We start from the raw sequence: 26,953 nt of genomic DNA on the forward strand, positions 1-26,953 counted from the left end.
CTCCCGTTTAACCAGCGGTCAAAGCAATCCTAATCTAATGCCTCCCTACAGTCTTTTGTTCCTGGACGCAGGGAACCGGTGGGCATGTGAGGGGGAGATATTACATGTCTGCATTCTTTGGTTTAATATTATACTGTGACGCCAAGGTAAGGGGAAAAACATTCAAACGATGACTAACAGAGAACAAGAAATACCATTTATAGTTGACATAACGGCATAAATTAATTTTATCATTTAGCATTTTCATGTATTGATTGCATTTTAATTGCCACAGTTTGTGTAAACAGCTTGTAACAAAACTTTTAAAAAAAGAGACCTTCCCCAACTTCCTAGGTTGTCTATAAAAGCCTGTACAATGATTTTTATGTGAAGGACTGTTACGGTTATGCGCGATCCCGGTGAGCTTCTCTTCCTGACACATCAAAGCACTGTACAAAGTTCAAGTCAAGATAATGCCGAAAGAGCCATTCTGTGCTGTAATGTCAATGTGTCATGCAAACAAAATGGATTAATTCAAACTATAGTCTCACATAGCCAGATTTATCTCAAATAGCCTATACTTTATAATCAAACTATTATAACAGTTTGAGCATGAGCAATAAGTTGCTGGCTGCAGTTCACTTAACGACCACCGGTGTCGCTAATAACAAGGGTTTCTGAATTCTACATATAGACCCTTTAACTGAAGTTAAACATATATTATCATAATAATTATGTTTCCATTGCAGTAAAGAATGTTAATATAGATCTCAAATGAATCCATGTTTCAGTGACAGGTTAAGCTAAATTTATAAAAGACTTTATAAGACTTATAAAAAGATATTAAGACATGTAAATACTCGCATATGTTAAAAAGAAAACAGCATGTTCATTGTTCATCTAAAAATAATTACAGAATTTAATATTTTCCTCACTAAGTCTCCTAATTAGAATTCTGATTTGAATAGAGGTTCATTTTTTTTCTTCTTAAAAAATATAATTTAATATCTTTTTATATTGGTGTATGAAAAAATGTTGTTTTTTTGGATTTAAGGATTTAACAGTGAACCAAAATGGTTTGTTGGTAGGACACAATCTTCAAAAGAGCAGAGAGCTGTAGAGAAAAAAACTGAAATGCATTTTTTTTTATTGCAACTTCATGTTTTAATATCATGGAAACCTTTTAAAAATGATTTCTCTCATAAATAGTGTGAAAAGTTACAAAAACAACAAAACAAAAAAATCTAATATCACATTACACAGTGTGTGGTGTGTGGTGTGTGTGTGTGTGTGGGGGGGGGGTTCTTTTCTTGCATCTTTTCAGTGCAAAAGATTTAGGTCTGTTCTTGTTCTTGTGTGTCTGTTGCAGTTCTTCAAATATAATATTTCCATAATCCATTTCTTCCCAGTATTATTGAGTATAATACACCTGTGCTACTGTCCTCATTAGACAGAACAATGGCGGAAACATCTATGTGGGCTGAGGCGCAGCATTTGCTGTTGGAAAAAAAAGTTTTTATATATATATATATATTTAAATGCATTGTAATCTCTGTAATAAATTCAAGCTGCATGTCAGATTTTAGCTTTATATAAACACACATACTTCACTGCTTACCTATTCCTGAAAGGTCGACGGTCTCAACACAGACAAGGAAACGGGTGAGGTTAGGTTGACACGCTTCGGCAGAGCTCTGGTTCTCTCGCAGACAGCTCTCGAACGCAGAAAACTCACCCGCACAGTCTGTTCGGATCTTCCTTATCACAGGACTGCATGGAGATGCAAGAAAAAGTGGGGGAAAACATCATAAATAAAGCCCTTTGTATTTGAATCCGGGTAAATAAACAGTCTTAAACACATCATTATTGTTTCATCAGTTTTAGGGAAAAGTAAACTCTCATTAGGTATTTAATTTGTCTACAAACAATGGATATTTTGTGTGTGTGTGTGTGTTGCAGTGGATATACTGTACAGCTCAGGGGAAATCATTTTAATTTATTCAGTTTTACTTATGTCATGAACATTTCTACCAGTATCACATCTCAAACAATGCATTATGTTTAATAGTATTAGGTGGTGGCGAAAGTACAAATTTAAACATATTTTTAGATACAATGGCAGACTCCGTTGTCTTCTTAATATTTCATATGTATGTATAATTAAATAACAGGAATTTTTGGAGGAAAAAAAAGACAAAATACAGTTTAATGGAAAATGAAAATATAAAATATTCTGTTCCCAAGTAATTAGGATTAGCTTGATGTTTTAATAAGCTAATCATAATTAGTTTAAATAAGATGTCTCGTATTTCATCTTCATATTTTATTCTGTGTGATGGCATAACTGTGGGGTAGTTAAATTAAATGATATATTTTATGAAGGCAGTTTTAATGTGACCTACGTATAACACAAATCTTTTCGTTTTGATACAACTCAACCCCTGGGACAGAAGAAACGTGTTTGAAGTTGAAGAAACACATTTACATCATTTTGTGATATAAATAAGAATAAGTAGCTTTGCACAGCAAAGAAATGGAAATGCATTTGTCTGCCAGCATGACATTTGGACATACTGTGATGAAGTGCACTGTGCCACCTTCAGCTTCAGGTCTAGACACTTCTCTTGCCATGATGCTGGATGAGACACAACACAGCCCCCATATTCCTCCAGCTCCTTCTGGCAGTATTTGGTTGTGATGGCCATTGCTGCCTCCCTGTCATTATGCAGTTAAATATGTTTTATTAGCCTAAATGCAAATTACAATAAATGATCAACACTGTAGGAGGTGACCGACTAATGCGTTCAACGACAGACTGTCAAATAAAGTTTTAGAGAATGTTGTTATTACAAATTAAACATTCTAGTTCATACAATGCACCGTTCATTTTAGATAATGAAGTTTAAACATAGCTTGGTTTGCTATCAGGATGCTGATGTCATCGTATTACAGCACAAGCATGACAAATGTAATATAAAACAAGCATTTAACACACAGCTGTCTATCAGCACTACTTACATGTTGAACACCTTTGATTTTCACTCGGTTTCCTGAAGGTTACTCTCGACGGCACATCACGCAGAGACACGCACACGTGCAAAGGGAACGTCCGCGGCGCGCTCCCGCCGGAGCAATTCGATTGGTCAATGTTTACACTTACCGTGATCTTATTGGTCGTTTCCCTGGTAGCGTGAAAATATGGGCGTGGCTTTGCGCTACACACTTCTTTAAAAGAACATTCATTTTTATTTACATTTCATCGCATGCTTACTTTACTGTTCATCGTCATGCCTTTTCTTTACTGGAGTTACATTTCAGGAAAATAATTCGATTTAAATTAATATTTGCATTTGATATACTGAAGTTCCCAAGAAAAACAATAAAAAATAATAATAATCATATTCTCATTCATACAAGAGGAAAGCAGATTATGTGCCATCATCAGAGGGGTCTTCATCACTTGTTGTGATGTCAAAACCCCTGGTTGTTCTATTTTAGTAGCTACAAGTAGCCAAAATTTAAGAAATGTATTTGTTTCAAATATAAAATGGGAGAGGACGCCACCTATCTATTAATATATAATTTTTTATATAATATTTGCATTTAATATCATTAAACGTTACAGTTTGTTTAAAGTCATCTATAAAATGAAATAAAAAATAGATTGGAGTTAGACTATTTTATTTATGTGCATGGAACGTCCTTAATAAAAATCAATTATCGTGTAATATATGCTTTTTCTACTACTATCGTGTTGTTTTCCATTTGAAATCTCCTGATAACATTTTCTGTCAACTCGAAAAATCTCCACGCAAAGATTATTTACCGGATGTTGCGTCACCGGCGTACGTGCTTGCGTACGCGGAAACTGTCGTATGTGTCTGATATTTTTCAGAAATCTGCAGAGTGGCCAGACAACAGGCCGGTGCGAAGCTGACTTTTTACCATCAGCGCCTGCAAGGAGGAGGTGGAGAGTAGGAGGGTCGACGGGGGAAGGCACACTCTAGAATGGATGAGGCTAAAAAAGAGGGAAATATGGCCGCAGACGGCGTTGATGGGCCGGGGGGGACGCGGACGCGCGCACCGAGCGATGAGCTGGTGAGATCAGTGTCTCTCCACAGCCGCAGATCACGCGTCCTGCACGGTACGGTGTTCCCGTTCCTCCTCTTCTACCCACTCTGCTTATATACGTGGTTTGGGGTTTACGGGGCTTCCGAGTACGCTGAAGCCGGCCTGCTGGCGCTCGCCGCTCTCGGGATCGCGCACGTCCTGACAGTGCTCTCTGGCTACTGGTCCGTGCACGCGCACTGCTGGCTCACTTGCTCAAAGGTGATAAATGACACATAAAACACATATGTGCAATATAAGCATTGTTTTGAAAGACTAACACATTTGGGTAACCTTTTTTGGGGGGGTGGGTTCACTGGGTTGACTAAGTCAAAAATCCAAACATATGTTGGAGTATCTCATAATAATGCACAGTAAACTGACTGTAATTATGCTATTATATTTCAAACAGGAGTCTGATCCAGCCAAAGCCACATTTGCAAAAGTTATACCAACACCCAACAATGGTTCAGCTGAATTAGTGCCTCTTCTGAGGGATAAGGTGAGAGATTTGTTCCTGTGGTGTTTAGGAGTCACATTTGTTATCCTCAAAATAGACCCAAGACAATAAGCGTAACCATTTCAATTAAATGAATGAATGTAGTATATTTTGTAATATTTGATGTAACTTTCAATTAATACAGTTTACAGTTTAAAAATAGCACAAATGTTTTTCATAAATAACATTGCATAGAAGGCATATTTGTGCCATCTGATGGGAGAAGTGAAGAAAATCATATAATTCCATAACCAGTAGATGCCTGTATAGTCCTAAATGAACACAACGTATTCCCTAGCTGCTTATAAGATAGTTTTCTGACAAAAATTCTTACTTTTATTAGGTTTTGCATTTGGATATAAGCCTATATTTAGACATTATCGATGAATATTTCATCATGGTTGAGTTGATTGTACCCTAAAAACTGCTCCGTATTTTATACAGAGTATTATACAAGTGAAACTCGGAAAATTTGAATATTGTGCAAAAGTTACAATTTTGATGATTATGGCTTACTGCTTATGAAAACCCCAAATTCAAAATCTCAGAAAATTAGAATATTACATGAAATCAATAAAAAAAAGAATTTTAAATACAGAAATGTCGGCCCTCTGAAAAGTATAATCATGCATATGTATATAGTTATATATACTAAATATATTAGTTTCACCTTTTAATTTGAATTATTGAAATGCACAAACTTTTGCACGATATTCTCATTTTTCGAGTTTCACCTGTACAAATGCTTTGTATTTGGAAATAAATTAAATCTTAATTATATATGATTTTCCAGTATTTAGATTTTCAGAAGTTCTTATCTGTAAATCATGAACACCTGGACAAATCATGATAATTCATTGGTCAAAAGGTGTTGAAACCCCAAATGTAGGTTAGATGAAAAAAAATGTATATGAAGTGTTTTTTGTTTTTGTGCAGGATGAGGATGGAGTGGAAAGCCTGTCCTTTGAGTTCCAGAAGATCCGTTACGTGTACGACAGCAAGGAGAAGAAGCGCTTTCTGCAGGTGGGGTTTCCGATCAACTTTCCCATGAGTCATTTCCAGGACTGGAGAGGCTACCAGGAAGAGGCTCAGCTACGGGCTGCAGAGAAGCTCTACGGCACCAACCGTGCAGAGATGATGGTGCCGGACTTCCTGGAGCTCTTCAAGGAGAGAGCCACAGCACCCTTCTTTGTCTTCCAGGTACGTCTGCGGCGCATGTGGCTTTATATTACTGATATGCAGTAGGGCTGCACGATATTGGAAAAAAAATTACATTGCGATATTTTTTTCCCAACGATATATATCGCGATATTGCGAGCCATCAATCCAGGCTAAAGTCAATAATTACCATTCCATGTTATTAATAATTTCACTAATAAGCAAGCTTCATTACAAGTGACAAAAAGGCCACTTAATATTTTATTCCAGAAACATATTTCTCTCAGAATTCGGTGAACGTTCTACACAGGACCTAACGTTCTTCGGGTTCTAGGACCCGAAAAATTATGTTTTCTGTGCTGATTCAGTGACGCGTTCATGTAAATGGCACCTAGAACCAGCAAAAGTAATGATTAATAATATGTAAAATATTACAATGAGACATTTTATTTGTTTATTAATAAACAAGTGTTTTCTGTAAAGATGAAGTTGACAATACTGACTCGCGATCTTCGCAGCAGTGATCGGGAGAAATGCACTTTTCATTCAGATTAATTTTTTTTTTTTTTTAATGGTTCTTCTGTAGATAATAGTTATATTTATATTTTTTTATTATTATTGTTATTTTTAGGTGTGTGAGGCGAGTAGGCTACCTTTTATGCTGAGTTTCGGTTCATGGATGATAGCTTAATCTCCAGTTCAGGCGCTGGCTGCTATATTTAATTTTTAAGCTATTTATTAAATCCAGGAAATTGGATAATGAAATACTGATTAAAATTAAGATACAATTAATACAAAACGAAATTCGTTTTAAAGAAAGGCTTTGTGCTTTCTGTTTGAGGTCTCTGTGAAAGTTTTAAAGCAGTCTTTTAGTGCCGCTTTCATAACGGTCGCGTGACGCGTCCGTAATGTCATGTAACATTGTTTTTTCCTCATAAATGCGAACATGAAACGACTTTTTAAAAAAAGACAACCATCCACAACTTTATAACACTCCAGCAAAGTAGCCTACCTCTTTTTGGTCAACATCCTCCTTTTTGTAGACGAAATAGGCTAGTCCCAAATAGCTGATTTTGACTTTTTTTGCGGCGGATCCTCTTCGTCGCGCATTTTTAGCTATAGGATTGCCAGTGAATGTTGGCTGTGAGCGGTGAGCGCGGCACAGCGAACCAATCACTGTGCAGGCACACGGAACGCGTATGTCACCCCAGCAAAAAGCCATACAACAAACTCGTGTTTTACTGTGTGCTACCGTTCTCTTACACTATGGGTGCTATAACGTTACCCGTCACATCGCATGTTCCGGCGATGTGACTATCGGTCATTCGCACATCGCGATGTCGATGTTAAAACAGAATATCGTTCAGCCCTAATATGCAGTGCTGCTGGGTAGATTACTCACAAATTGTAGGCGGTTACAGATTGCAAATTACATGGAGAAAATTGTACATGTAATGTTGTCTATTACCTTTTAGGTATTATATTTTAGGTAAATTAAATTACATTTTAGGTAATGTATTCTGACTACTTTTTGATTACTTTTGACCTAATTTTGAAAGACAAAAACCTTACAAGGGCAATAATACATGGTACTACAGAGAATACAGAGATGACTCACTGAGAATTCAAATAATTATTAAATATTTATCAGGAGTTGATTAGATATGCAATGATGAGAAAACACTCTTTAAAAGTGTAAATTCAGTGGTCAAGTGCTGTTGCCTCTCCTTCATGTAATTACAGCCACTTGACTTGTGGCTGGTGGGTGCAGTTTCACAAATCTTGAAGACTGATGTGTGTGTGTGTATAAATATATATATATATATATATATATATATATATATATATATATATATATATATATATATATATATATATATATATATATATATATATGATAGGCTTTTTTTAGAAAGGAAAATGAAAGAATTAAAAAAGAAGAATTGAAGATAATTAATAAATTATGTATCATTTAATAACATTGTGTGAATATGTAATCAATAAAAATGTAACTGTAGTCTGGTTACTTTAAAATGCAATCTAATCCAATTACAAGTACTTCATTTTTGGAAGCTAATTACGTAATCCATATTACATATGATGTTACTACTCATGGCTTTGTTCTCCTGCAGGTGTTTTGTGTGGGTCTGTGGTGTTTGGATGAGTACTGGTACTACAGTGTCTTTACGCTCTTCATGCTTGTGGCGTTTGAAGCGTCTCTGGTGCAGCAGCAGATGAGGAACATGTCAGAAATCCGCAGAATGGGGAACAAACCTTACATGATTCAGGTAACTGCGACGGCTTCCAGCTCCAGTTTTTGATCATCTGTTGTGTAATGCCCATGTTTGTCTACTAACTCTTATCGGAATGTTCTTTATAAAGCACACAGTGCTGGTTCTGCCTTCTGATTGGTCAATGCAGCATTCCATTTGTGATATCATCCACAATATAGTAACATGCACATGCCATATTTATAAAACATTCTGTTATTGTATGCTTGCCAGGGTCTATAATATTTTATTGACAGTATGGTGCTCAAAGAATATGCTTAGTAAAATAATGTTTTATGTAGTAACTATTGTATAAATGCATTGCATAGTGTTAGGGGTTAACGGTTTCAGGACCCGAGGACCAGATGTTTGAAAGTAGACCCGGAGTCAGAATTATAATAAATTGAAGAAAGTTTTGCTGAAGATAGTTTGCAGTTTCATCAGCAGAAGTTCAGCTTCAAGACTCACACAGGAGTTCGTAGGCCGCCCCGCTTACAGTTACGAAGATCACAGCAGTTATACCCTACACCAAGGTCTAAGCTACGTCATTGCTTACAGGCTGAATGATTCTGATTGGCTAAGAAATTGATAAACATAGTAATTTTCCACACATATACAGATAGATCTGAAGCATATCTCCATCGATTATGCAGCTGACATTCGGACCCTGAAGTTAGGCACGTCGTGACCTTCCAGTTCCCAGATTTGGGTTGCTGGCCGCCAGCCTGTCCCGAACAACAACTCAGTCAATCTCCAGTAATGCCAGTGGTTCCTTAACCTGTAACCAAAAAGACTAACACACACACACCGACACACAGCTTTTCCAAGGTTTGGCCAGATTTGGCCAGGCTCTAACTATAAACAGGAGAGTCATCTCAAAACATCAAGATAATATGTTCTTTCTCTAAAGGAGATCTACACTTTAATCTAGCTGGAAAGTAAGGCTTTAACAAAGAAATGGTCCCTTAAACTATTGGCTTCAATGACCCCTATATGTTTTAACACGTTGAAGACCAAAACACAAAACAAGTCCCTATTTCATTTCTGAAAGTCAGGCTAAATAAGCAAGTACTGTCAGATATCAAATACAGACATTAAAGAATACATGAAAAGAACATTTCAGTAATCACAATGGTAACTTCTATAACAAAGTAAAATCTCCAGAGAAGTCATTCAACTTATTTGATATTTTGAAAGGAAAAACGTTGATTAATACCTTGATTATAATCACTCATTACATATACATTGAAGCAGCAGTGGATTCCAATCCACCTCCTTCAATGGTAACTATTTTATGAAAGTAATCTCTTGCCTTATTGCTTAATTAATAAACCGAGATTTAGAATAAGAGTAATATGTATAATTTGAGCTTTTTCCACTTGTAACAGGTCTATCGAAACAGAAAATGGAGGCCTGTATCCAGTGATGAACTAGTCCCTGGAGACATTGTCTCAGTTGGTGAGTTTTATGTATTCCTGATTTGACTGTAAAGCGCTTTGGATGTACAGTAGTACATTGTAAAGCGCTATATAAATGCCTCATTCATTCATTAATCTGTCTCAGGGTTTTTCCTGGGTCAAAAATGGGCTTTGGTGGTGGCGGACGAACACACACATTCACACACACAGTATAAAGTACTCTACCCATGTGAACTGTAAGCCCAGTACTGACAATACATCCAAAATAAATGCCAAGAGAAAGGTTGTCAAATTAATTGTCCTATTTATTCATGAAATAAATGACAATCACTGTCAGGACCGATCATAAAACAAAGTGCTTAAAACAAAATTCTATTTAAAAATCTGTAAATGTATCTGTAAAAAGTCACTAAGTGACTGATTTGAAAAGTTAGTGATAAAATGAAAAGTAATACATTACATAAAAGGTGTCAGGTCTATTATTTTGAATTTACACTCCAAGACGTAATGCACAGATCACATGACATACATTGTTTTGTTCTGTCCATTGCTATGGTTATCACTCACTGTCAATCGGATTCAGTCGCGCATTTAAATACGATCGTCAGTCCAGAAACTTTGCAATGTGTAGTTAGCAGCATGAAAAATGTATATATACAGAAACACTCAAGCTGTCAATTTCAGGTACACAAAGCTGCAGTTTTGCGAAAACTCATGTTATAGTCAATGAAGCTGTGTAATGAATCTCTTATTGACATTGTGTTTACACTTTGTTGGTTATAATGAAAGGATTTGCGAGCGTGCAGAACTCGCGCTGAACAAAAACTGCCTGGGCAGATACGGACTAACTTAAACACACCTGATTTGCGTTCTCGCGGTCAGATATGTCTGTAATGGCCTCAACGCTGCAAAAACACATAGTAAATAGAAAGCATTTTAAAGGGATAGTTCACCCAAAATGAAAATTCTGACATCATTTACTAACCCTTAAGTTGTTCCAAACCTGTACGAGTTTCTTCCTGAAAAACCTGAATGTCCATCAACTGTCTGGTTACCTACATTCTTCTGCTAAACACAAAAGATATTTTGATGAAGAAACTCATACAGGTTTGAAACAACTTTAGGCTGAGTAAGTCAGAATTTTCATTTTGGGTGAACTATCCCTTTAAAGCAGCCAGCTATCAGCAGGTGTCGTCAAATTAAATATTTAATGATCAAATTTTTGGCTGGATTCATTAAGAAAAAGATTCATTATGTGGCAGGCCAAATATTTTCAATGCTGGAAAAACCCTGTGTCTATAACGGCATTCGGAAGCTCCAAAGATATTTGTACACTTATTTTTTTATACTATTACTCATACTTTAAAGAAGTTTGTATATACACTGCTATTCAAAAGTTTGGGGTTTGTTTGTTTTTTGAAAGAAATGAATACTTTTATTCAGCAAGGATGCATCAAACTGATCAAAAGACAATAAAGATGGTTTTTTTTTTTTGTGCTGTTTTTCTATTCATCTAAGAATCCTGAAAAACACATATCATAATTTCCACTAAAATATTAAGCAGCACAACTGTTTTCAACATTGATAATTATAAGAAATGTTTCTTCATCATATTAGAATTATTTCTGAAGGATCATGTGACACTGAAGACTGGAGTAATGATGCTGAAAATGCAGCTTTGCTTCACAGGAATAAATTACATTTTAATATATACTCAAATAGTAAACTTTATTTTTTATTGTAATATTTCACAATATGAATAAATGCAGCCTTGATGAGCATAAGAGACTTCTTTCAAAACCATAAATAAATCTTACAGACTTTAGTTTATACTGTTAAAAATGATTTGGCTTCTGGTTGTCACATGTTTCTAGTACTGACTTCATACATCCAGTGAAAATCCAAATGCTAATCTAACATTCACTAGCATGTTAACGAACATGGATTTGTCGTGTCGTCACAGGACGGTCTCCTCAGGATAACCTGGTTCCCTGTGACGTGCTGCTACTGCGAGGCCGCTGCATTGTGGATGAGGCCATGCTCACAGGAGAGTCTGTGCCTCAGATGAAGGTGCGTCTGCTCAGAATCAGCGGCAAACCTCAGCTAAATCTGCTGTCTGTAACTGGCCATGTTGTGTCTGTAGGAGCCTGTGGAGGATCTGGACCCTGACAGGATCCTGGACCTGCAGGCAGACTCTCGACTTCATATCATCTCAGGTGGCACCAAAGTGGTTCAGCACAGCCCGCCTCTCCGAACCAGTGCTGGACTGAAACGTTAGTACTCACTCTAATGCCTAATAAACCTTAGATTTATTAAAGATTTATTAAAGTGTAAAGTCAATGATTTTCAATCTGCTCTGTATTGTGTTGGTAGTATATGTAAATGAACAACGTTTACTCGTTCTTCGTGTTACCTCTGTTTTCTTGTATCCCTGTCCACGGACAGTCGGTGGCGAGGGCGTTTTGCTTCGGGTGGAACTGACAGAACGGCAGTTTCTTTCAGTTTTTCCCCATTCGATTGGCCTAAAACACCGTGTTCGTGGTCATACAGTCCGAAGTTGACCACAAACACAGAGGTTTTTCAGATTTTCCGTCCCGGCATTCTCTCCGTATTAACGATTATTTTCAGCCTTTAGTCACTGCCTATAACGCACTTGATCCTTCACTGGAAACCGAAAGTAACTTACTCCCGCTAGACTTGTACTCTTTGAGTTCTTGCACCCGGGATCAATACAAGTCGACACCATTATGACTAAAAGTTTGCTAGGAAGTATTTCCTACTAAAGCAAGGCGGTGTTTGACTCTGACTCTCTTGAACAAGAAAAAAATGTCGGACGGGACTTGATTGGATTGTTGGATGGTTGTTGTTTCCTGTTGCTGTGATGTCATGTGAATGACAGGTTGATCCCGCCCTCAAGCCTTACCTAAACACATTATCAGGGAAGAGAAGAGATGAGCTGCAAGAGAGAGGAAAAGTTATTTTGATTGAAGATTAAGAGGGCATATGAATTAAAAAAAAATTTATTTGCACGGATAAATAATTTATAACGAAAACAAGAATTGTTAATTTTGATTTCATGGTGGTTTTAATAGTTTTAAGTGGTTAAATATGATTAATATCACAGTTTAAAATTGGTAAATGTAATTATACTCCCTTTTTTTCTGTCTTTTCACAGCTGTAGACAATGGCTGTGTTGCTTATGTTTTGCGGACGGGATTCTACACTTCTCAGGTGAGGCGCTTGATCAAGTCATTTGTTTGGACATTTTGCCACTATTTATGTGGAGGACTGTGGAATATTAACAGGAAACAATTAAGAGAAGAATGAGGGATGGGGTTGGAAAAATGAGTCGCAACCACACAAACCCTCTCCTTTAATCTTGTGTCTTAAAAATGTCTGGACCTTTGTTGTTTTTTAGGGCAAATTATTGAGAACGATTCTGTTTGGCGTGAAGAGGGTAACGGCCAACAACCTGGAGACCTTTATCTTTATCCTTTTCTTGTTGGTTTTTGCCATTGCAGCAGCTGTGTATGTTTGGGTCGAGGGTGAGTCACATTCATCTGTAAAATCTCCTTTCACTGGGATGGGCAGGATAGTTGACTAGTTGTCCAAAAATCAACTGGTTGATTAGTCTTTATTTATTTATTTTTAGGAGAGGTTTTTATTTTATTTTGAAGAGGATTAATACTTTTAGACACTAAAACCTGCTCCAAAATGTCACCGAGAATGTCTCTCCTTTAATAACTGCTTAATTACTTTTAAGATAAGTTAAATATTTCAACTTATTAAAGCCTGGAATCTCTGTTTAGTTCAGTTGTGTGCTGTGTCTTGGTTGTCTTTTAACTCAAGAACTGTGTGAACTGCCCTTAAAAAACCCACCTGATCTATGTTTTTTGCTAATTTAAAAGTATTTTGTACTCTTTACAAGCCCTTGTGGGATATTTGTACATTCCACGCATTTTTTTTTTCCTTCCATTTCTAAAATTTGTTTCAATTTTGGAATTTCAGTACCATTGAAAATTTAGAGTTGGTAAGATTTTTTTTAAATGTTTTTTTTTAAAGAAGTCTTATTATGTTAACTCAGGCTACATTTATTTAATGAAATCTACAGTAACAACAGTAATATTGTGAAATATTATGACAATTTAACATAACTCTTTTCTATTTGTATATATTTGAAAAAATAATTTATTCCTGTGATCAAAGCTGAATTATCAGCAATACTCCAGTCTTCAGTGTCACATTATCCTTCAGAAATCATTCCAATATGATGATTTGATGCTCAAGAAACATTTCTTCTCATTATTATCAGTTAAAAAAGTTATATTTTTCTGTAAACCAAGATAAAAAAAAAAAATCAAGACACTTTGATGAATAAAAAGAATAGCATTTATTTTAAATATAAATATTTTGTAACATTAGAAAAGTCTTCACTGTCACTTTTGATCAGTTTAATGCATCCTTGTTAAATAAAATAGTTAATTTCTTAAAATCTTACTGACCCCAAAATGGTAGTGTGTATCTTAATTGCATAAAAGTGCTATAAAATTGCTCGCATATCACATCATTGTTTTAGTGTTTTATCTGTGATCCTGGTGGAGAGTTAGATATAATGTCTCATACTTCACTCTCTGTGTCTTTCAGGGACGAAGGACCCGAGCAGAAACAAGTATAAGCTGTTTCTGGAGTGTACTCTGATCCTCACGTCAGTAGTGCCTCCTGAATTACCCATAGAGCTCTCACTGGCTGTTAACACATCTCTCATAGCGCTGGCCAAACTCTGTGAGTGAACATGATCCTCATGACTTAATCGCACTATTCTCTCCCTTCTCAGACGTACCCTCTAATATTCTTCTCTTACAGATGTGTTTTGCACAGAACCTTTCAGGATCCCCTTTGCTGGGAAAGTGGAGATTTGCTGTTTTGACAAGACTGGCACCCTGACAAGCGACAGCCTGGTAGTTCGTGGCGTCGCAGGGCTCAGGTAAAGCCTGCAGTCTGGGCTCTGAGCTTTTAGGTTGTAGAATGCTGTTTTCAATCTAGTAAATTACAGAACTGTGTGTGTACAGAACAATATTAAGCATTAAAAGGTGAACTGACAACTGAATTTAGTGTGTATGTGGCCTATCACGACTTCCACTTCTGAGAACCCTGGAAATGTGAAAATATTCCATTGTCTATTTCTGTTCCTCCTTTCCTTAGAGATGGGAAGCAAGTGATGCCTGTGTCAGAGATTCCCGTGGACACTCATCGGGTGGTGGCTACGTGTCATTCGCTGGTCACGCTAGATGATGGACAGCTGGTGGGGGATCCGCTGGAGAAGGCCATGCTGACCGCAGCGGACTGGACGCTCACTAAAGGTCCGATTTAAACACAGATCCGTTCATCCGAGCTCAGCGACTACACTACAAATGATCATTATGTGTAATTTTATCCATTTTCCATCATGTTCTTTTGTTAGAAAAATATTGAAAATCTTTATCCGTCAAAATTGCCATTTTGAATAATGTTCGGTTAACCTAGTACACATAAATTCTCAATGTATTGCATGCTTTCTGTCCCTTTGTTTAGATGAGAAGGTGTTTCCGCGCAGCATAAAGACTCCAGGGCTGAAGATCCACCAGAGGTTTCATTTCGCTAGTGCTCTGAAGAGGATGTCAGTGCTGGCGTCATTTGAGCGAATGGGCTCCACTGAGCTCTGCTATATCTCAACTGTTAAAGGTGCACCTGAGACCCTGAAGGACATGGTGAGCATCTCTTTTGCTCAATGTTTTTTCCGGGGTAGGTTTCCAGGTCTTTTCCCAACCCCCCTTATTACATGGCTTTGCATTCACACCTCCGGCCAATTTGGCATGTCCACCTAACCTGCATGTCTTTGGACTGTGTGCCGCCCAAAATATACCAATATTTGTGTTTTAATTTAGTTTTTTAAATGTTAAACCATCAAGCTTTTTTTAAATATAAAATATACAATTGAAATACACTGAACAAAATTATAAATGCAACACTTTTGTTTTTGCCCCCATTTTTCATGAGCTAAACTCAAAGATCTAAGACTTTTTCTATGTACACAAAAGGCCTATTTCATTCAAATATTGAGAGAATATTTGGCAATACTGCCAAATTCTCTGAAACGCTTTTGGAGACGGCTTATGGTAGCGAAATGAACATTCAATTCACGGGCAACAGCTCTGGTGGACATTCCTGCTGTCAGCATGCCAATTGCATGCTCCCTTAAAACTTGCGACATCTGTGGCATTGTGTGAGAAAACTGCACATTTTAGAGTGGCCTTTTATTGTGGCCAGCCTAAGGCACACCTGTGCAATAATCCTGCTGTCTAATCAGCATCTTGATGTGCCACACCTGTGAAGTGGATGGATTATCTCGGCAAAGGAGAAGTGCTCACTAACACAGATTTAGACAGATTTGTGAACAATATTTGAGAGAAATAGGCCTTTTGTGTACATAGAAAAAGTCTTAGAACTTTGAGTTCAGCTCATGAAATATGGGGGCAAAAACAAAAGTGTTGCGTTTATAATTTTGTTCAGTGTATATGCGCTGCGAGATTCAGAGAGAAGCGCGGCACTGCGATCGTTTGCAGCTCATGATGGTGTTTTAGTGGACAGAGTGGCTTAAGAGGATTGCTTTATGTAACCCAACCTTGAATGGAAATCTCATTGGTCCAAAATCCTGCTCCACAAATGTTCTGATCGACTGATTGTTGCTTATAGTGAGGGTTACATCACACCTAATATAAAATGAATGTTATTCATTGCTGCCGTTTTGACTGATTTTGTGCATTCACTGTAGATTGTTGGTCATAAATAGTTTATTAAGAGATTGTTGTTTGTTCAGTTCTGTGAGTGTCCAGCCAGCTATGACGAGGTGCACAGAGAGATGTCACGGGAGGGAGCGAGAGTTCTCGCTCTGGGATACAAAGAGATGGGCCACCTGAGCCATCAGCAGGTATGTATTCACCACTGACCCCTGAATGAAACGCTGAACGCTCTTGTAATCCCTCTCTTTGTGTGCAGGTGAGAGAGCTGAGCCGTGAGGTGCTGGAGTGTGACCTGCGCTTCGCAGGGTTCATGGTCGTGTCCTGTCCACTCAAGACCGACAGCAAAGCAGTGATCCGAGAGATACAAGAGGCCTCACACCATGTGAGTGGATCAACTCCATATGTTAACATGTGTTTGCTAACAGCTGACAATGACATGTTACCTCCATATTAGTGACGCTGTTAGAAATAATAAAAAAGGCATGAACCGGTGGGTTTTTTTGTTGGAGTTTGAAAGGATCACTAATTTATAGGTCTGCCTCCAACTTTTCTAGTCTAATAGTAGTCGTTCATTTAAGCTAACGGTCTACTAATCGCATGTTTATGATATTCATTTAATTACTTACATTTATACAGATCGGAAAATGGTTTGAGTTTCACGACTGAGAAAGGAAGGTATATGTAACATGTAATGTAACATTGTTCTAGGATACAGGGAAATACCAAACCATAATATTGAGCCTTTAATATATAAATTGAGAGCAAAAAGGCACACATAAAGCTTGCCGATAAAGTAATGATTATTTATCTGGGGGGGGGGGGGGGGGGGGGAAACAGAATAGAGATTGTATGAAATTTTGAAAACATACTTCCAATGTTATAAATATTACTTAATTCTTGTGATTTTATTTATGTATACACCACCGTTCAAATGTTTGGGGTCAGTAATATTTTAGTAAAATCTTGTTTTTGAAAAACTGATACTTTTATTCAGCAAGGACAAATTACATGAAATACAAATGCTTTCCTTTTGACCTTTCTGTTCATCAAGGAATCCGTTAAATTGTGTTCACAATATTGTTTTAACATTAATAATAAGAAATGTTTCTTGAGCACCAAATCGGCATATTAGAATGAATTCTGAAGGATCGTTTTTTTGTTTTTGTTTTATTTTACTACATTTTAAGTGATTTGAAATCAATTTTCCCCTTTTTTCTGAATCTGATCACAGTCTTCGAGGCCGGATTTCAGTCTTAATTTTGATTTTTAATTTTGATTATTGTAACAGTGTAGTTTTTTTGCATTTAGATTCTGAATTTTATTACAGTTCCTTTTTTTTAAATCTATCAAGGAATAGTTTTCCAATCATTGCCATTTAAAGTCCTCTTCCTTTGGCTGCCTGGTTCATTTTATAACGTCACATTCTCCGTCCACAGGTCGTGATGATCACAGGTGACAACCCTCTAACTGCGTGTCATGTGGCCAGAGAGCTGCATTTCATCCAGAAAGAGCACACGCTCGTACTGCAGCCCGGCCCCGATCAAGGTGTGTGACGCCTCTGACAGAGAGCTGGAGGAACATGTTTACAATCCATTACATCTGTTCATTACGTTTTTATGCAGATGAATGGCAGTGGGTGTCCATAGACGACAGCGTGCGCCTCCCTCTACCTCCTTCCTCGGTCTCAGATTTGATCAGTCGGTACGACCTCTGCGTGACAGGAGAGGGGCTGACCAGGTTGACCTATGAACCCCGTTTACTCCACGCCCTGCTTCCTCATGTGCGAGTGTTTGCTCGTGTCAGCCCCAAACAGAAGGTCAGCTTTCCACGTTTGATAGTGGAATCATCACACTCGGTATTCATCAAAACGTATGGTTTTGTCTGCTCATCATAGTTAACGGTGTTGATTTTCCTGTCTGTGCAGGAGTTTGTCATAACTAGTCTAAAGGGACTGGGTTTCGTTACGCTGATGTGTGGAGATGGCACAAATGATGTTGGTGCACTCAAACATGCCCACATTGGTGAGTCATTAAACATACTTGTGTCATCAGACATTCTCCATGTGTAATTTACAAATATAACAGTAAAAAAGTATTTTCTGGGTCATTCAAGATGAATGATTCATAGATGGTCAATTTAGCTCGTCACAAGGTCATATTTTGTTGTGAATCAACACCTACATTAGTTCACCTACAAACATGTTTTATTTGAGTTGAAAAGTTACCTAAATTAGACAGGGCAGCAATTTATTTTCATAGACAAAAAACTATTTATACTGTGCGAGGAAAATACTGTGTGTGATATTATAAAGACATTTTCTTTCCAAAATTAACTAATTGGCTTTTTTGTTACTGTACTAAAGCCAATTCTTTTAAAAATCTAGTTATTTGTATAACCCTGAAGAGACGCATTTACAATTCATTTTTATTTGCGATATTGCTCCAGAGCAGAGTTTCTTTTTATGTTAAATGATAACTTTGACACCCCCCACCCCCAATATTTTTGATAAAATTGTCCATAGATTACATTAAGTAACTAAAATAATTATGATTACAATTAATTATTACATTTCAAGATTCCAGACATTTTAAAGAGATGAATGTTCTGATGAAAATGTGAAGATGAAAATTTTGTGATTTTTTTTTTTTTTAGAATTTAAAAAAAAATGTTTTTTTTTTCAAGTCTTTCTTACTAAGAATTTTTCACTTGGTAAAATAAAACAATGAGCATGTTAGTTCAGGTCCATTAAATAATAATAAACACAACTTTTGATTTTATTGAAGTGTTGGAATGTTGAAATTAACATTAATAAATTAAATCTTTAAAGCATTTTTCATTGTTAGTTTATATTTACTAATGTAGTTTACATAAGGTTCCATCTTTTAACATTAGTGAAGCGTTACCAAAACAGCCATGGTGCTTTTTAGGTTTTCTAAAATTATAAAACCTTATATACTATACTTATTCAGGTCCTTAAAATTGTTACAATTAGACTACCTCATATATCTCGGTTTTCCAAGAAAGTGGGAACCCTGGTTATTCAAAGACAAAAAAAATTTTTTGAGGGGGTGAATTTAAAAAATAGTAATCTTTTTTTTAGCTTATTTTATAGCTTATTTGAAATCATTTTGAAGTAATCTTGAGGCCCCTATAAAAGTTTGTGAGGCCCCCTGGTGGACCCCGGCCCCCTACTTGAGAACCACTGCTCTTTACACAAGCATGAGTACATTAACTGTGCTCTTTTTACAAACTAAGTGACCATTTCAGTGTGACTCGACAGCATGTCACAGATAGTTTTGTACTGAATCCGGAACATACTATAATCAGTATATGTACCCATATCGTAACACGTCCTTTGTGTTTACCAGGTGTGGCCTTGTTAGCTAACGCCCCAGAGCGCATGCCTGAGAAAAAGAAGAGAAGCAAAGACAAAGAGTTCTCTGTAGACTCCAGACCTGGACCCCCAGTCCCGAGTTCAGGGGTCAAACTCAGCTCCCGTGCAGCCAGGCAGAGAATGATGGCCCAGAGAGAGGAGCAGCTAGCTGCACAAAAGGTGGGTTTTTAATTAAAAAAAATCATGCGATCATGTTTTGAACTTCAACGTTTATGAAGCTTGATCTATTTCCTCCATATATGTAACCCTATATTGCATAATTGCCTTGTGTCACAGGAGAGGATCAGTCAGGTACTGCGAGAGTTAGAAGAAGATCAGATTCAGGTGGTTAAACTGGGCGACGCCTCCATCGCTGCTCCATTCACCTCTAAACTCTCCTCCATACAGTGCAGTAAGTTGAACATGTCTTCGATCAGTTCATGCTTTCATTTTAGGGTGTCTACATTAATCCGGATACACACCAATAAGTGGTGGGATATTTTGCAAATAAAAATAGCGTGAGAACTTTTTTAAGTGTGGACGAAAAACTTTTGAAAAACGCTAGTGTGGACGAAAGCGCATTGTATTGAAACGAATACGCCGTTTTAAAATTTTATCCGGATTATTAGACCTACTTACGGTTTGCCTAACTTTGTCCCGCCTGTTTTCAGTCTGTCACGTGATTAAACAGGGTCGCTGTACTCTGGTGACCACCCTGCAGATGTTTAAGATCCTGGCGCTGAACGCTCTGGTTCTGGCCTACAGTCAGTCTGTGCTCTACCTGGAGGGGGTCAAATTCAGCGACTTCCAGGCGACCCTTCAGGGCCTTCTGCTGGCCGGCTGCTTTCTGTTCATCTCGAGGTCAAAGGTGAGATGGTAATGTCTGGTAAAGCTGCTTGTCGTTTGATGAACTGCGTTTCACTGACTGTATGCGATATCTGTTCGTCTCAGCCTTTGAAGACCCTGTCCAAAGAGCGGCCTTTACCTAACATCTTCAACCTGTACACTGTCCTCACAGTGCTGCTGCAGTTTGCCGTTCACTTCTGCAGTCTGGTGTACCTGTACAAGGGCGCACAGAGCAGAAGCCCACCCAGGTATGAATGGGACACTTGTCGCCACATGAAAAATAATGTGAAAAAAAAAGCCAAAAATAGTGAAAATTCTGCCAATTAGTTTGTAACTGGGAGTCTTTGAAACACAGACACCTTAAAATAAAGAGTAACCAATATTTCTGTGTAATTATACATTTAAGTACTAATAGTAGTAATAATAATGAACTAAATGTACTTACTATAGGGTTAGGGTGTTTTTTGGGGTTAGTTGCATGTTATTATGCACAATTTATAGTAATTCCTATAGTATCTAGAAACTACATGTAACAAGTGTTACAGAAATATCTTATTACCATTTACTGAAGTACGAAGTTGTATATGTAAAGACTAAAGTAAACTTCAGTTTTGGAGAAAATATAATAATAAAGCATTTAGTAATCTTGATTCATTTCTATGCTTTTACATAATGCAATCTATATACATAATAATGTGAAGTGAAGTGAAGTGAAAGTGAAGTGAAAGTGACACGTGACGGCCAAGTATGGTAACCCATACTTGGAATTTGACCTCTGCATTTAACCCATCCAAGTTAATGCACACACATTAGGAGCAGAGTAGTGAGTAGTTAACACACACACACTGCAAACGTGGATACACACCCAGAGCAGCGGGCAGCCTTTTGTGTGGCGCCCGGGGAGCGATTAGGGGTTAGGTGCCTTGCTCAAGGGCACCTCAGTCATTTCCCACCAGTTCTGGAATCGAACCAGCAACCTTTGGGTTACCAGTCCAACTCCCTAACCACTAGGCCATGACTGCCCATGATGTGTATTGTGCGTACACAACCTTTCAAAAGTTTGGGGTCTGTAAGATTTTTAATGAATTTTTTTGGTAATGTTTTTGAAAAGTCGCACCATGAATGTGCACCAAAGCTAATGCAATTGGCCAAAAAAAACCTGTAAAATTGTGAAATATTATTACCATTTAAAAGAAGTTTTCTATTTAAATATATTTTAAAATGTAATTTATTCCTGTGATGTAAAGCTGAATTTACATCATCATTACGATGCTCAATGAAAATTCCTTATTAGCAATGTTGAAAAATGTGCTGCTTAATATTTTTGTGAAAAACCATGATAATTTTTTTCAGGATTCTTTGATTGAATAGAAAGGCCAAGGACAGCATTTATTTGAAATGTCTTTACTGTTGGTTTAAAAAAAAAAAATATATATATATATAATATTTTTTTTTATCTTACTGACCCACACGCTGGCCTATGACCATTGTCACTTTTGTCATCAGAAAGCATCAACTCTCTTTAAAAGTAAATGACTTCAGTGTAAGTCACCTTCATATCGCTCTCAGTGTTCAGTCTTTGCGACGTTATTGTTCACATTTGTGTTTGATTTTCATAACATTTGCAATCTGACTTCATGTTTCACCTCTCTCCCTCTCTTATCTTTTTTTTTTTCTCTCTTGCAGGGCAGAGCGGTTTGTGGACCTGTACAAAGAGTTTGAGCCCAGTCTCATTAACAGTACTGTGTACATCATGTCCATGGCCATGCAAATGGCCACATTTGCCATTAATTATAAGGTACTTTTAATAATGTGATGATATATTTAATACGAGTATCGAACATTGTGAAATGATTACTTTTTACTTTCAAAGCTTTTGTAACATGCTCTTCACCTTTCTATTTGATTTAAAGGAATAGTTCACTCTGACATTTTGTCATGAAATGATTTGACAAATGAGTTACACTTTATTTTTAAGGTGTCCGTGGTATACATTTAAGTACTAAGTAATATTAATTAGTTATATATACTTACTATAGGGTTAGGGTTAGATTAAGGTTTGGTTCAGGGTTAGTTGCATGTAATTATGGATCATTTATAGTTATTACTACAGTAACTACATGTAACGTGTAACAAGACCACAAAAATGAAGTGTTACCAACAAATGCATTGCAATTAATCACAAAACATGCCAAATGTCATTGAAATCAAACCGGCTGCGACGTTTCCTGAGGTGCAGTGATTTAATGTGCAAGACAGTGTTATTTTATTATAATTTAAATACAGTAGTCAACATTTGAAGTGGATCAAAACCTTTCATCAAAGTTATACATGAATTTTGAACAATACCCGTTCTTGTCTTAGCACAACTTTGATTAACTTTTATGATCCACTTCAAATGTTGACTACTGTACTATTATAGTATATATTTTTATATTTTATATTTTATTTTATTTCAAACTAACTGAAATAAAATCCATTTTAAGTTGGAAGTTTTTCATCTAGTATTTACATTTTATTTTACTTCAGCTTTATTTCAATGAATGAAAATCATTTTTATTACAATGTAGTCAACAATAACTACACTGCAAGCGCGGATGAGTCGGAAGATGTTCAGTGAATAACAAATGTTCATTTTTGGGTGAACTACTCTTTTAAAAATGTCTATTTTAACTGCTCTGATTGAAGAAACTTGTCTTGTTCAGGGTCATCCGTTCATGGAGTCTCTGACTGAGAACCGGCCGTTGCTGTGGAGCATCGCTATATCAGGGCTCGCTATAGTAGGGCTGCTGACGGGATCTTCACCGGAATTCAACGAGCAGTTTGCCTTAGTGGATATCCCGACTGAGGTATGAATTCAGTACACCACACTATTCACAATCTAGTATTGTCTCTACATCTCTACACTTTGGACACTGTTGTAATTTCATCTTTCCATCCAAAATGTTTGCATAAATGTTCATGATTATGAATTTTGTGCTGACAATTAATTGGCATACAAATAATTGCGAATAACAATTTCATTCTGTTTCGTACATGGACTTACAGTGGAAACATAAAGGCCTGTTCACACCAAGAGTGATGAGATAACGATAACATTTAAGATATAGTTCTAAATATAAAAGAATAGCAGAGTCCACAACACAACTATAACGAGAACGCACATAGTGTAGGAACTTGTTGGAATCACTTTCAGAAAGTTTTTTTTTTCCAGCTGATGAACGATAAAAACATTGACAGCCAATCAGAATCCATCCTGCTGTAATGAGCTCGAGGACAAAACTCTGCGTGCGCTTATAATAAACAAAGTTATCGTTCTTGGTGTGAACGGGCCTAAATACGTTATTTTATTTGACTTGGAATGGTATGTTATATAATAAGAAATTATAATAAAATCGACTTATATGATTTAATTTGATGCTTTAAAAGTGTATAGTTATATAATTAATATCCATTTTACAAGAGTGCATAGTGTGATTTTATTGTGGAATCATAAATAATTGCGATTTACATCGAATAACCATGACCAGATGATTAATCAATAATCACAACAGGCCTAATGAATGTATTCTTTAAAAACCCACATGAAATAGTTTTCCAACCTGGGTACTTTTGACTTTTCAACATATGATTCGAGATATACTAATCCAGTTCTTGCATGGCATGCTATATACAGGGTTTCTGCGGGTCTTCAAAGGGTCTTAAAGCCTTAATTCACCCTTAACAAGGTCTTCAATCAGAGTAGAAAGTCTTAAATTCATGAACTCATTGTATTACATGTTGCATGCACAGCAAAAAAATTATATCTTCCTCAGTATTTTTGTCTTTTTTATAATACAGATATCTAAACATTCTTAAATCAGGATACATGTATTTGAGATGCAAATAGAATATATGAAGTCTTGTTTTCACTTAAATCAAAAAACAGTATTTATCAATGGGTTTTTGAACTAAGTAGCTTTTTCTGAGTCCATTGGCAGATATATAACACTTCATTTTGATCAATTTCACAGAAAACAAGACTTCTTATCTTATGATGATTTTGCTTCTCCAGTAAACGTCTCTTGATTTAAGAATCTTTAGACATTTGCACTGAAAAAAAAAAAGAGAAATACTGAAGAAGCACAGCACTTTGTAGTGTGATCAGATGGTTCAGTAAAAGTTATTTCCATGTTCTAGTGTTTGGGAACAGAGCTATTCAAGCCTTAAGCTATTTCTCTCTCTTTGTTTTTTCTTTTTTTTCTTTTTTTGTGCAAAACGAATAAAAAGTAATTAAGATCTGTTGAAAGTTGTATTTTTACAACAGTAAAAGTGTTTATTTAGTGTTATTAATGTGTTTCTCCCTAGAGATTTACATTTAGAGAACACTTTGACATGTTGTGTTCCTTAAAAGTTCCATGTATTCCTTAAATGTTCTTTCTTTATTTAAAAAACCTAAACTATCTACATTTATAAAACCTGCAGAAACACTGTATATAGTATGCAAATTGGTATTCGACCTCTTATCAGTGGTGTACATGTATAGCTATTTACAATGAATATGTATTCCTTTTCTCTTTGCAGTTCAAGTTAATAATAGCCCAGGTCCTGGTTGTGGATTTTGCCGCCGCCCTGCTGGTGGACAGAGTTCTGCAGTTTCTGCTGGGCAAAGGAACCCTGAGGTTGCCTAAATGAACTGTTATTGCCAACAGTCACCAAAGCAGCTGCTGCCCCTCGTGACCAGACTGTGAACGGGCTTTACAGGAACACGGGACTGGCGGCAAACTCTGCGAGATGCGAAAGGACGGGCGTGAAACTCAATACTGTAACACACCCCAGTGTTTCCTTTTCCTCCCTGTCCCTGTCTTTGCTCTGTCTTAATACTTTAGCTTCGTTTTCTTTCTACTGACATCTTTATCCACCCCCTCCGCTCTGAAGGCCAAGAAAACTACAGTATTGTGTTGAGAGTGAGAGTGTGTTTCAGTGCGGGTGAAGCTATGACAGGGGCGTACTGAAGAAGTGTTTCTCTTTTTTTGTTTTGTTTTCATCATTTTGTAAAAAGACAAACCTCAGAAAGACTTATAAATGACCAAAAAAACTCTTGTTGTGTTGTTTATTTGCACGACTCTTTCTCGTAAAGACTTTTTGCAAATTTGAATGTGAAACCAAGCTAGTTTTGAACTGCTTTGTTTTAACAGCAATATATGATATTATATGAGACAAACTAATAATTTCAGGAAAGCGAAATGAGCCATTTCACTTGAAGTTTTAAAGGGGTCATGAACTGGCTTTTTTAATTTTTATATATTGTTGTCTGAATTCAACTTATGACGTTTGCTTGGTTTTTACATTCAAAAACATCAAAATTAATAAAGTAATAGGCTATTAACGCTCGGTTTTTATGGGCGTGCCGCATTGAAGACTTGGAAGTAAACGCCCACTGCTATGATTGGATAACAGTTTTGCATATTATAATGAGTTTCATGTAATGCGCGAATCGGTGAGCGGGGCTAAACAGGCAGTGTTGAAGAAGATGGCGTTGATCTTCTTCTGCGGAGGCGGTGTTTGATACCCTTTGACGTCATAGATAGTCGTTCGCTGTGCCTGGTGTCAATAAAAGCTTTTATTGGACTAACAAGGACGTTTTCAGTTCTGAAACTTACAGGATATTCTTATAGTATGATGACCTCTTATATGTCAAAAGCTCAAGGAAAATTTTATTTCTCAGTTCATCACCCCTTTAAAGCACATAAAGCACATGTTTCATTGTAAATGATGAAATGATATGAATGCACAACATGGTATGATGTCTTTCCCATATCAACAATTCACTGCAACAGGAATGGTGTGAAAGAAGGGTCTGAGATATTTTTTTTTTGTATTTTTTTTTTCAAAAAATTATCAATGAAAGGAGGGCCTTTACTTTCAGAACATTTTGACCGGCAAGTTTAAAGATCACACTGTTTTATTTTAAATGTATTTTCTATGCAATAACTCAAAAATAATCATAAAGTAAAAATTTAAAAAAGAAAGAAAATTATAACATTTAAAAAAAAAATAAAAAAAAATAGTCATGGCAAAATGGGTTGCAAACGTAGCTTAAATCAGTGCTTTTTTATTCAAATGCTTTTATTGTCCAGCCCTGCATTTAGGGTAAGATATGACAAAGCTGCTTGTTTTATAATTTTCTATATATGTATTTGTATATGGAAGTTTTCTGAGGCCTTGTAGCCTAAATAAAGCGGTCACTCGACTCATTAGAGGCAAGCTACAGGGGCTGGACTATGAAACTGAAACACTGGCCAATACAGTGTTGGAGGTTTCATGCCTGTATATGTGCAGCCTGGTGGCCAATCTTCACTGATTTTACTTTCCATCAGTAAGAGCAGAGTGTGAAGTTTCAATTGGCGAAGCAGTAGCACAGCTGTACATAAAATATTGCAAAATATGCAGATACTAACCAGATTGTATCCAAAAATCATAAAACCACAGCTGCCCAACTCACTGCAGAATTAAAGCAACACTAAGGAACATTTTTTACCTTA

The 26,953-nt window shown here is 36.7% G+C and overlaps 2 protein-coding genes across 2 annotated transcripts; one reads left to right on the forward strand and one right to left on the reverse strand.

Annotated features, from left to right (window-relative positions):
• Window positions 1–1,110: 1,110 nt before the first annotated feature.
• On the reverse strand, window positions 1,111–3,110 carry chchd5 (coiled-coil-helix-coiled-coil-helix domain containing 5). The gene is made up of 4 exons (XM_079864785.1): window positions 2,998–3,110; window positions 2,554–2,694; window positions 1,598–1,749; window positions 1,111–1,476 (listed from the first exon to the last, which is right to left on the reverse strand). Coding segments are annotated over exons 1-4 (321 nt in total). The 5' UTR covers window positions 3,000–3,110; the 3' UTR covers window positions 1,111–1,450.
• A 714-nt stretch (window positions 3,111–3,824) lies between these two features.
• Window positions 3,825–26,430, forward strand: atp13a1 (ATPase 13A1). Its single transcript, XM_079886997.1, has 25 exons — window positions 3,825–4,308; window positions 4,499–4,588; window positions 5,522–5,785; window positions 7,876–8,031; window positions 9,402–9,471; window positions 11,395–11,501; window positions 11,575–11,704; window positions 12,607–12,662; window positions 12,850–12,976; window positions 14,076–14,213; window positions 14,295–14,415; window positions 14,634–14,791; window positions 15,003–15,178; window positions 16,288–16,398; window positions 16,467–16,592; window positions 17,647–17,755; window positions 17,833–18,026; window positions 18,135–18,231; window positions 19,579–19,763; window positions 19,881–19,995; window positions 20,255–20,451; window positions 20,535–20,677; window positions 22,116–22,227; window positions 23,135–23,278; window positions 24,993–26,430. The coding sequence occupies exons 1-25, from the start codon at window positions 3,988–3,990 to the stop codon at window positions 25,101–25,103; spliced, it is 3,558 nt and encodes a 1,185-aa protein (XP_079743123.1). The 5' UTR covers window positions 3,825–3,987; the 3' UTR covers window positions 25,104–26,430.
• Window positions 26,431–26,953: the final 523 nt, after the last annotated feature.

This window comes from Squalius cephalus, assembly GCF_949319135.1.
Source record: "Squalius cephalus genome assembly, chromosome: 1".
Classification (NCBI taxonomy): domain Eukaryota; kingdom Metazoa; phylum Chordata; class Actinopteri; order Cypriniformes; family Leuciscidae; genus Squalius; species Squalius cephalus.

Coding starts and splice junctions, on each gene's coding strand:
- atp13a1 (XM_079886997.1), top strand. CDS start 3,988: ATGGATGAGGCTAAAAAAGAGGGAAATATGGCCGCAGACGGCGTTGAT. Junction 4,309..4,498: donor GCTGGCTCACTTGCTCAAAG/GTGATAAATGAC, acceptor TATTTCAAACAG/GAGTCTGATCCAGCCAAAGC. Junction 17,756..17,832: donor GCAGCCCGGCCCCGATCAAG/GTGTGTGACGCC, acceptor GTTTTTATGCAG/ATGAATGGCAGTGGGTGTCC.
- chchd5 (XM_079864785.1), bottom strand. Junction 1,750..2,553: donor GCACAGTGCACTTCATCACA/GTATGTCCAAAT, acceptor ATCTCCATGCAG/TCCTGTGATAAGGAAGATCC. Junction 1,477..1,597: donor CGTCGACCTTTCAGGAATAG/GTAAGCAGTGAA, acceptor TTTTTCCAACAG/CAAATGCTGCGCCTCAGCCC.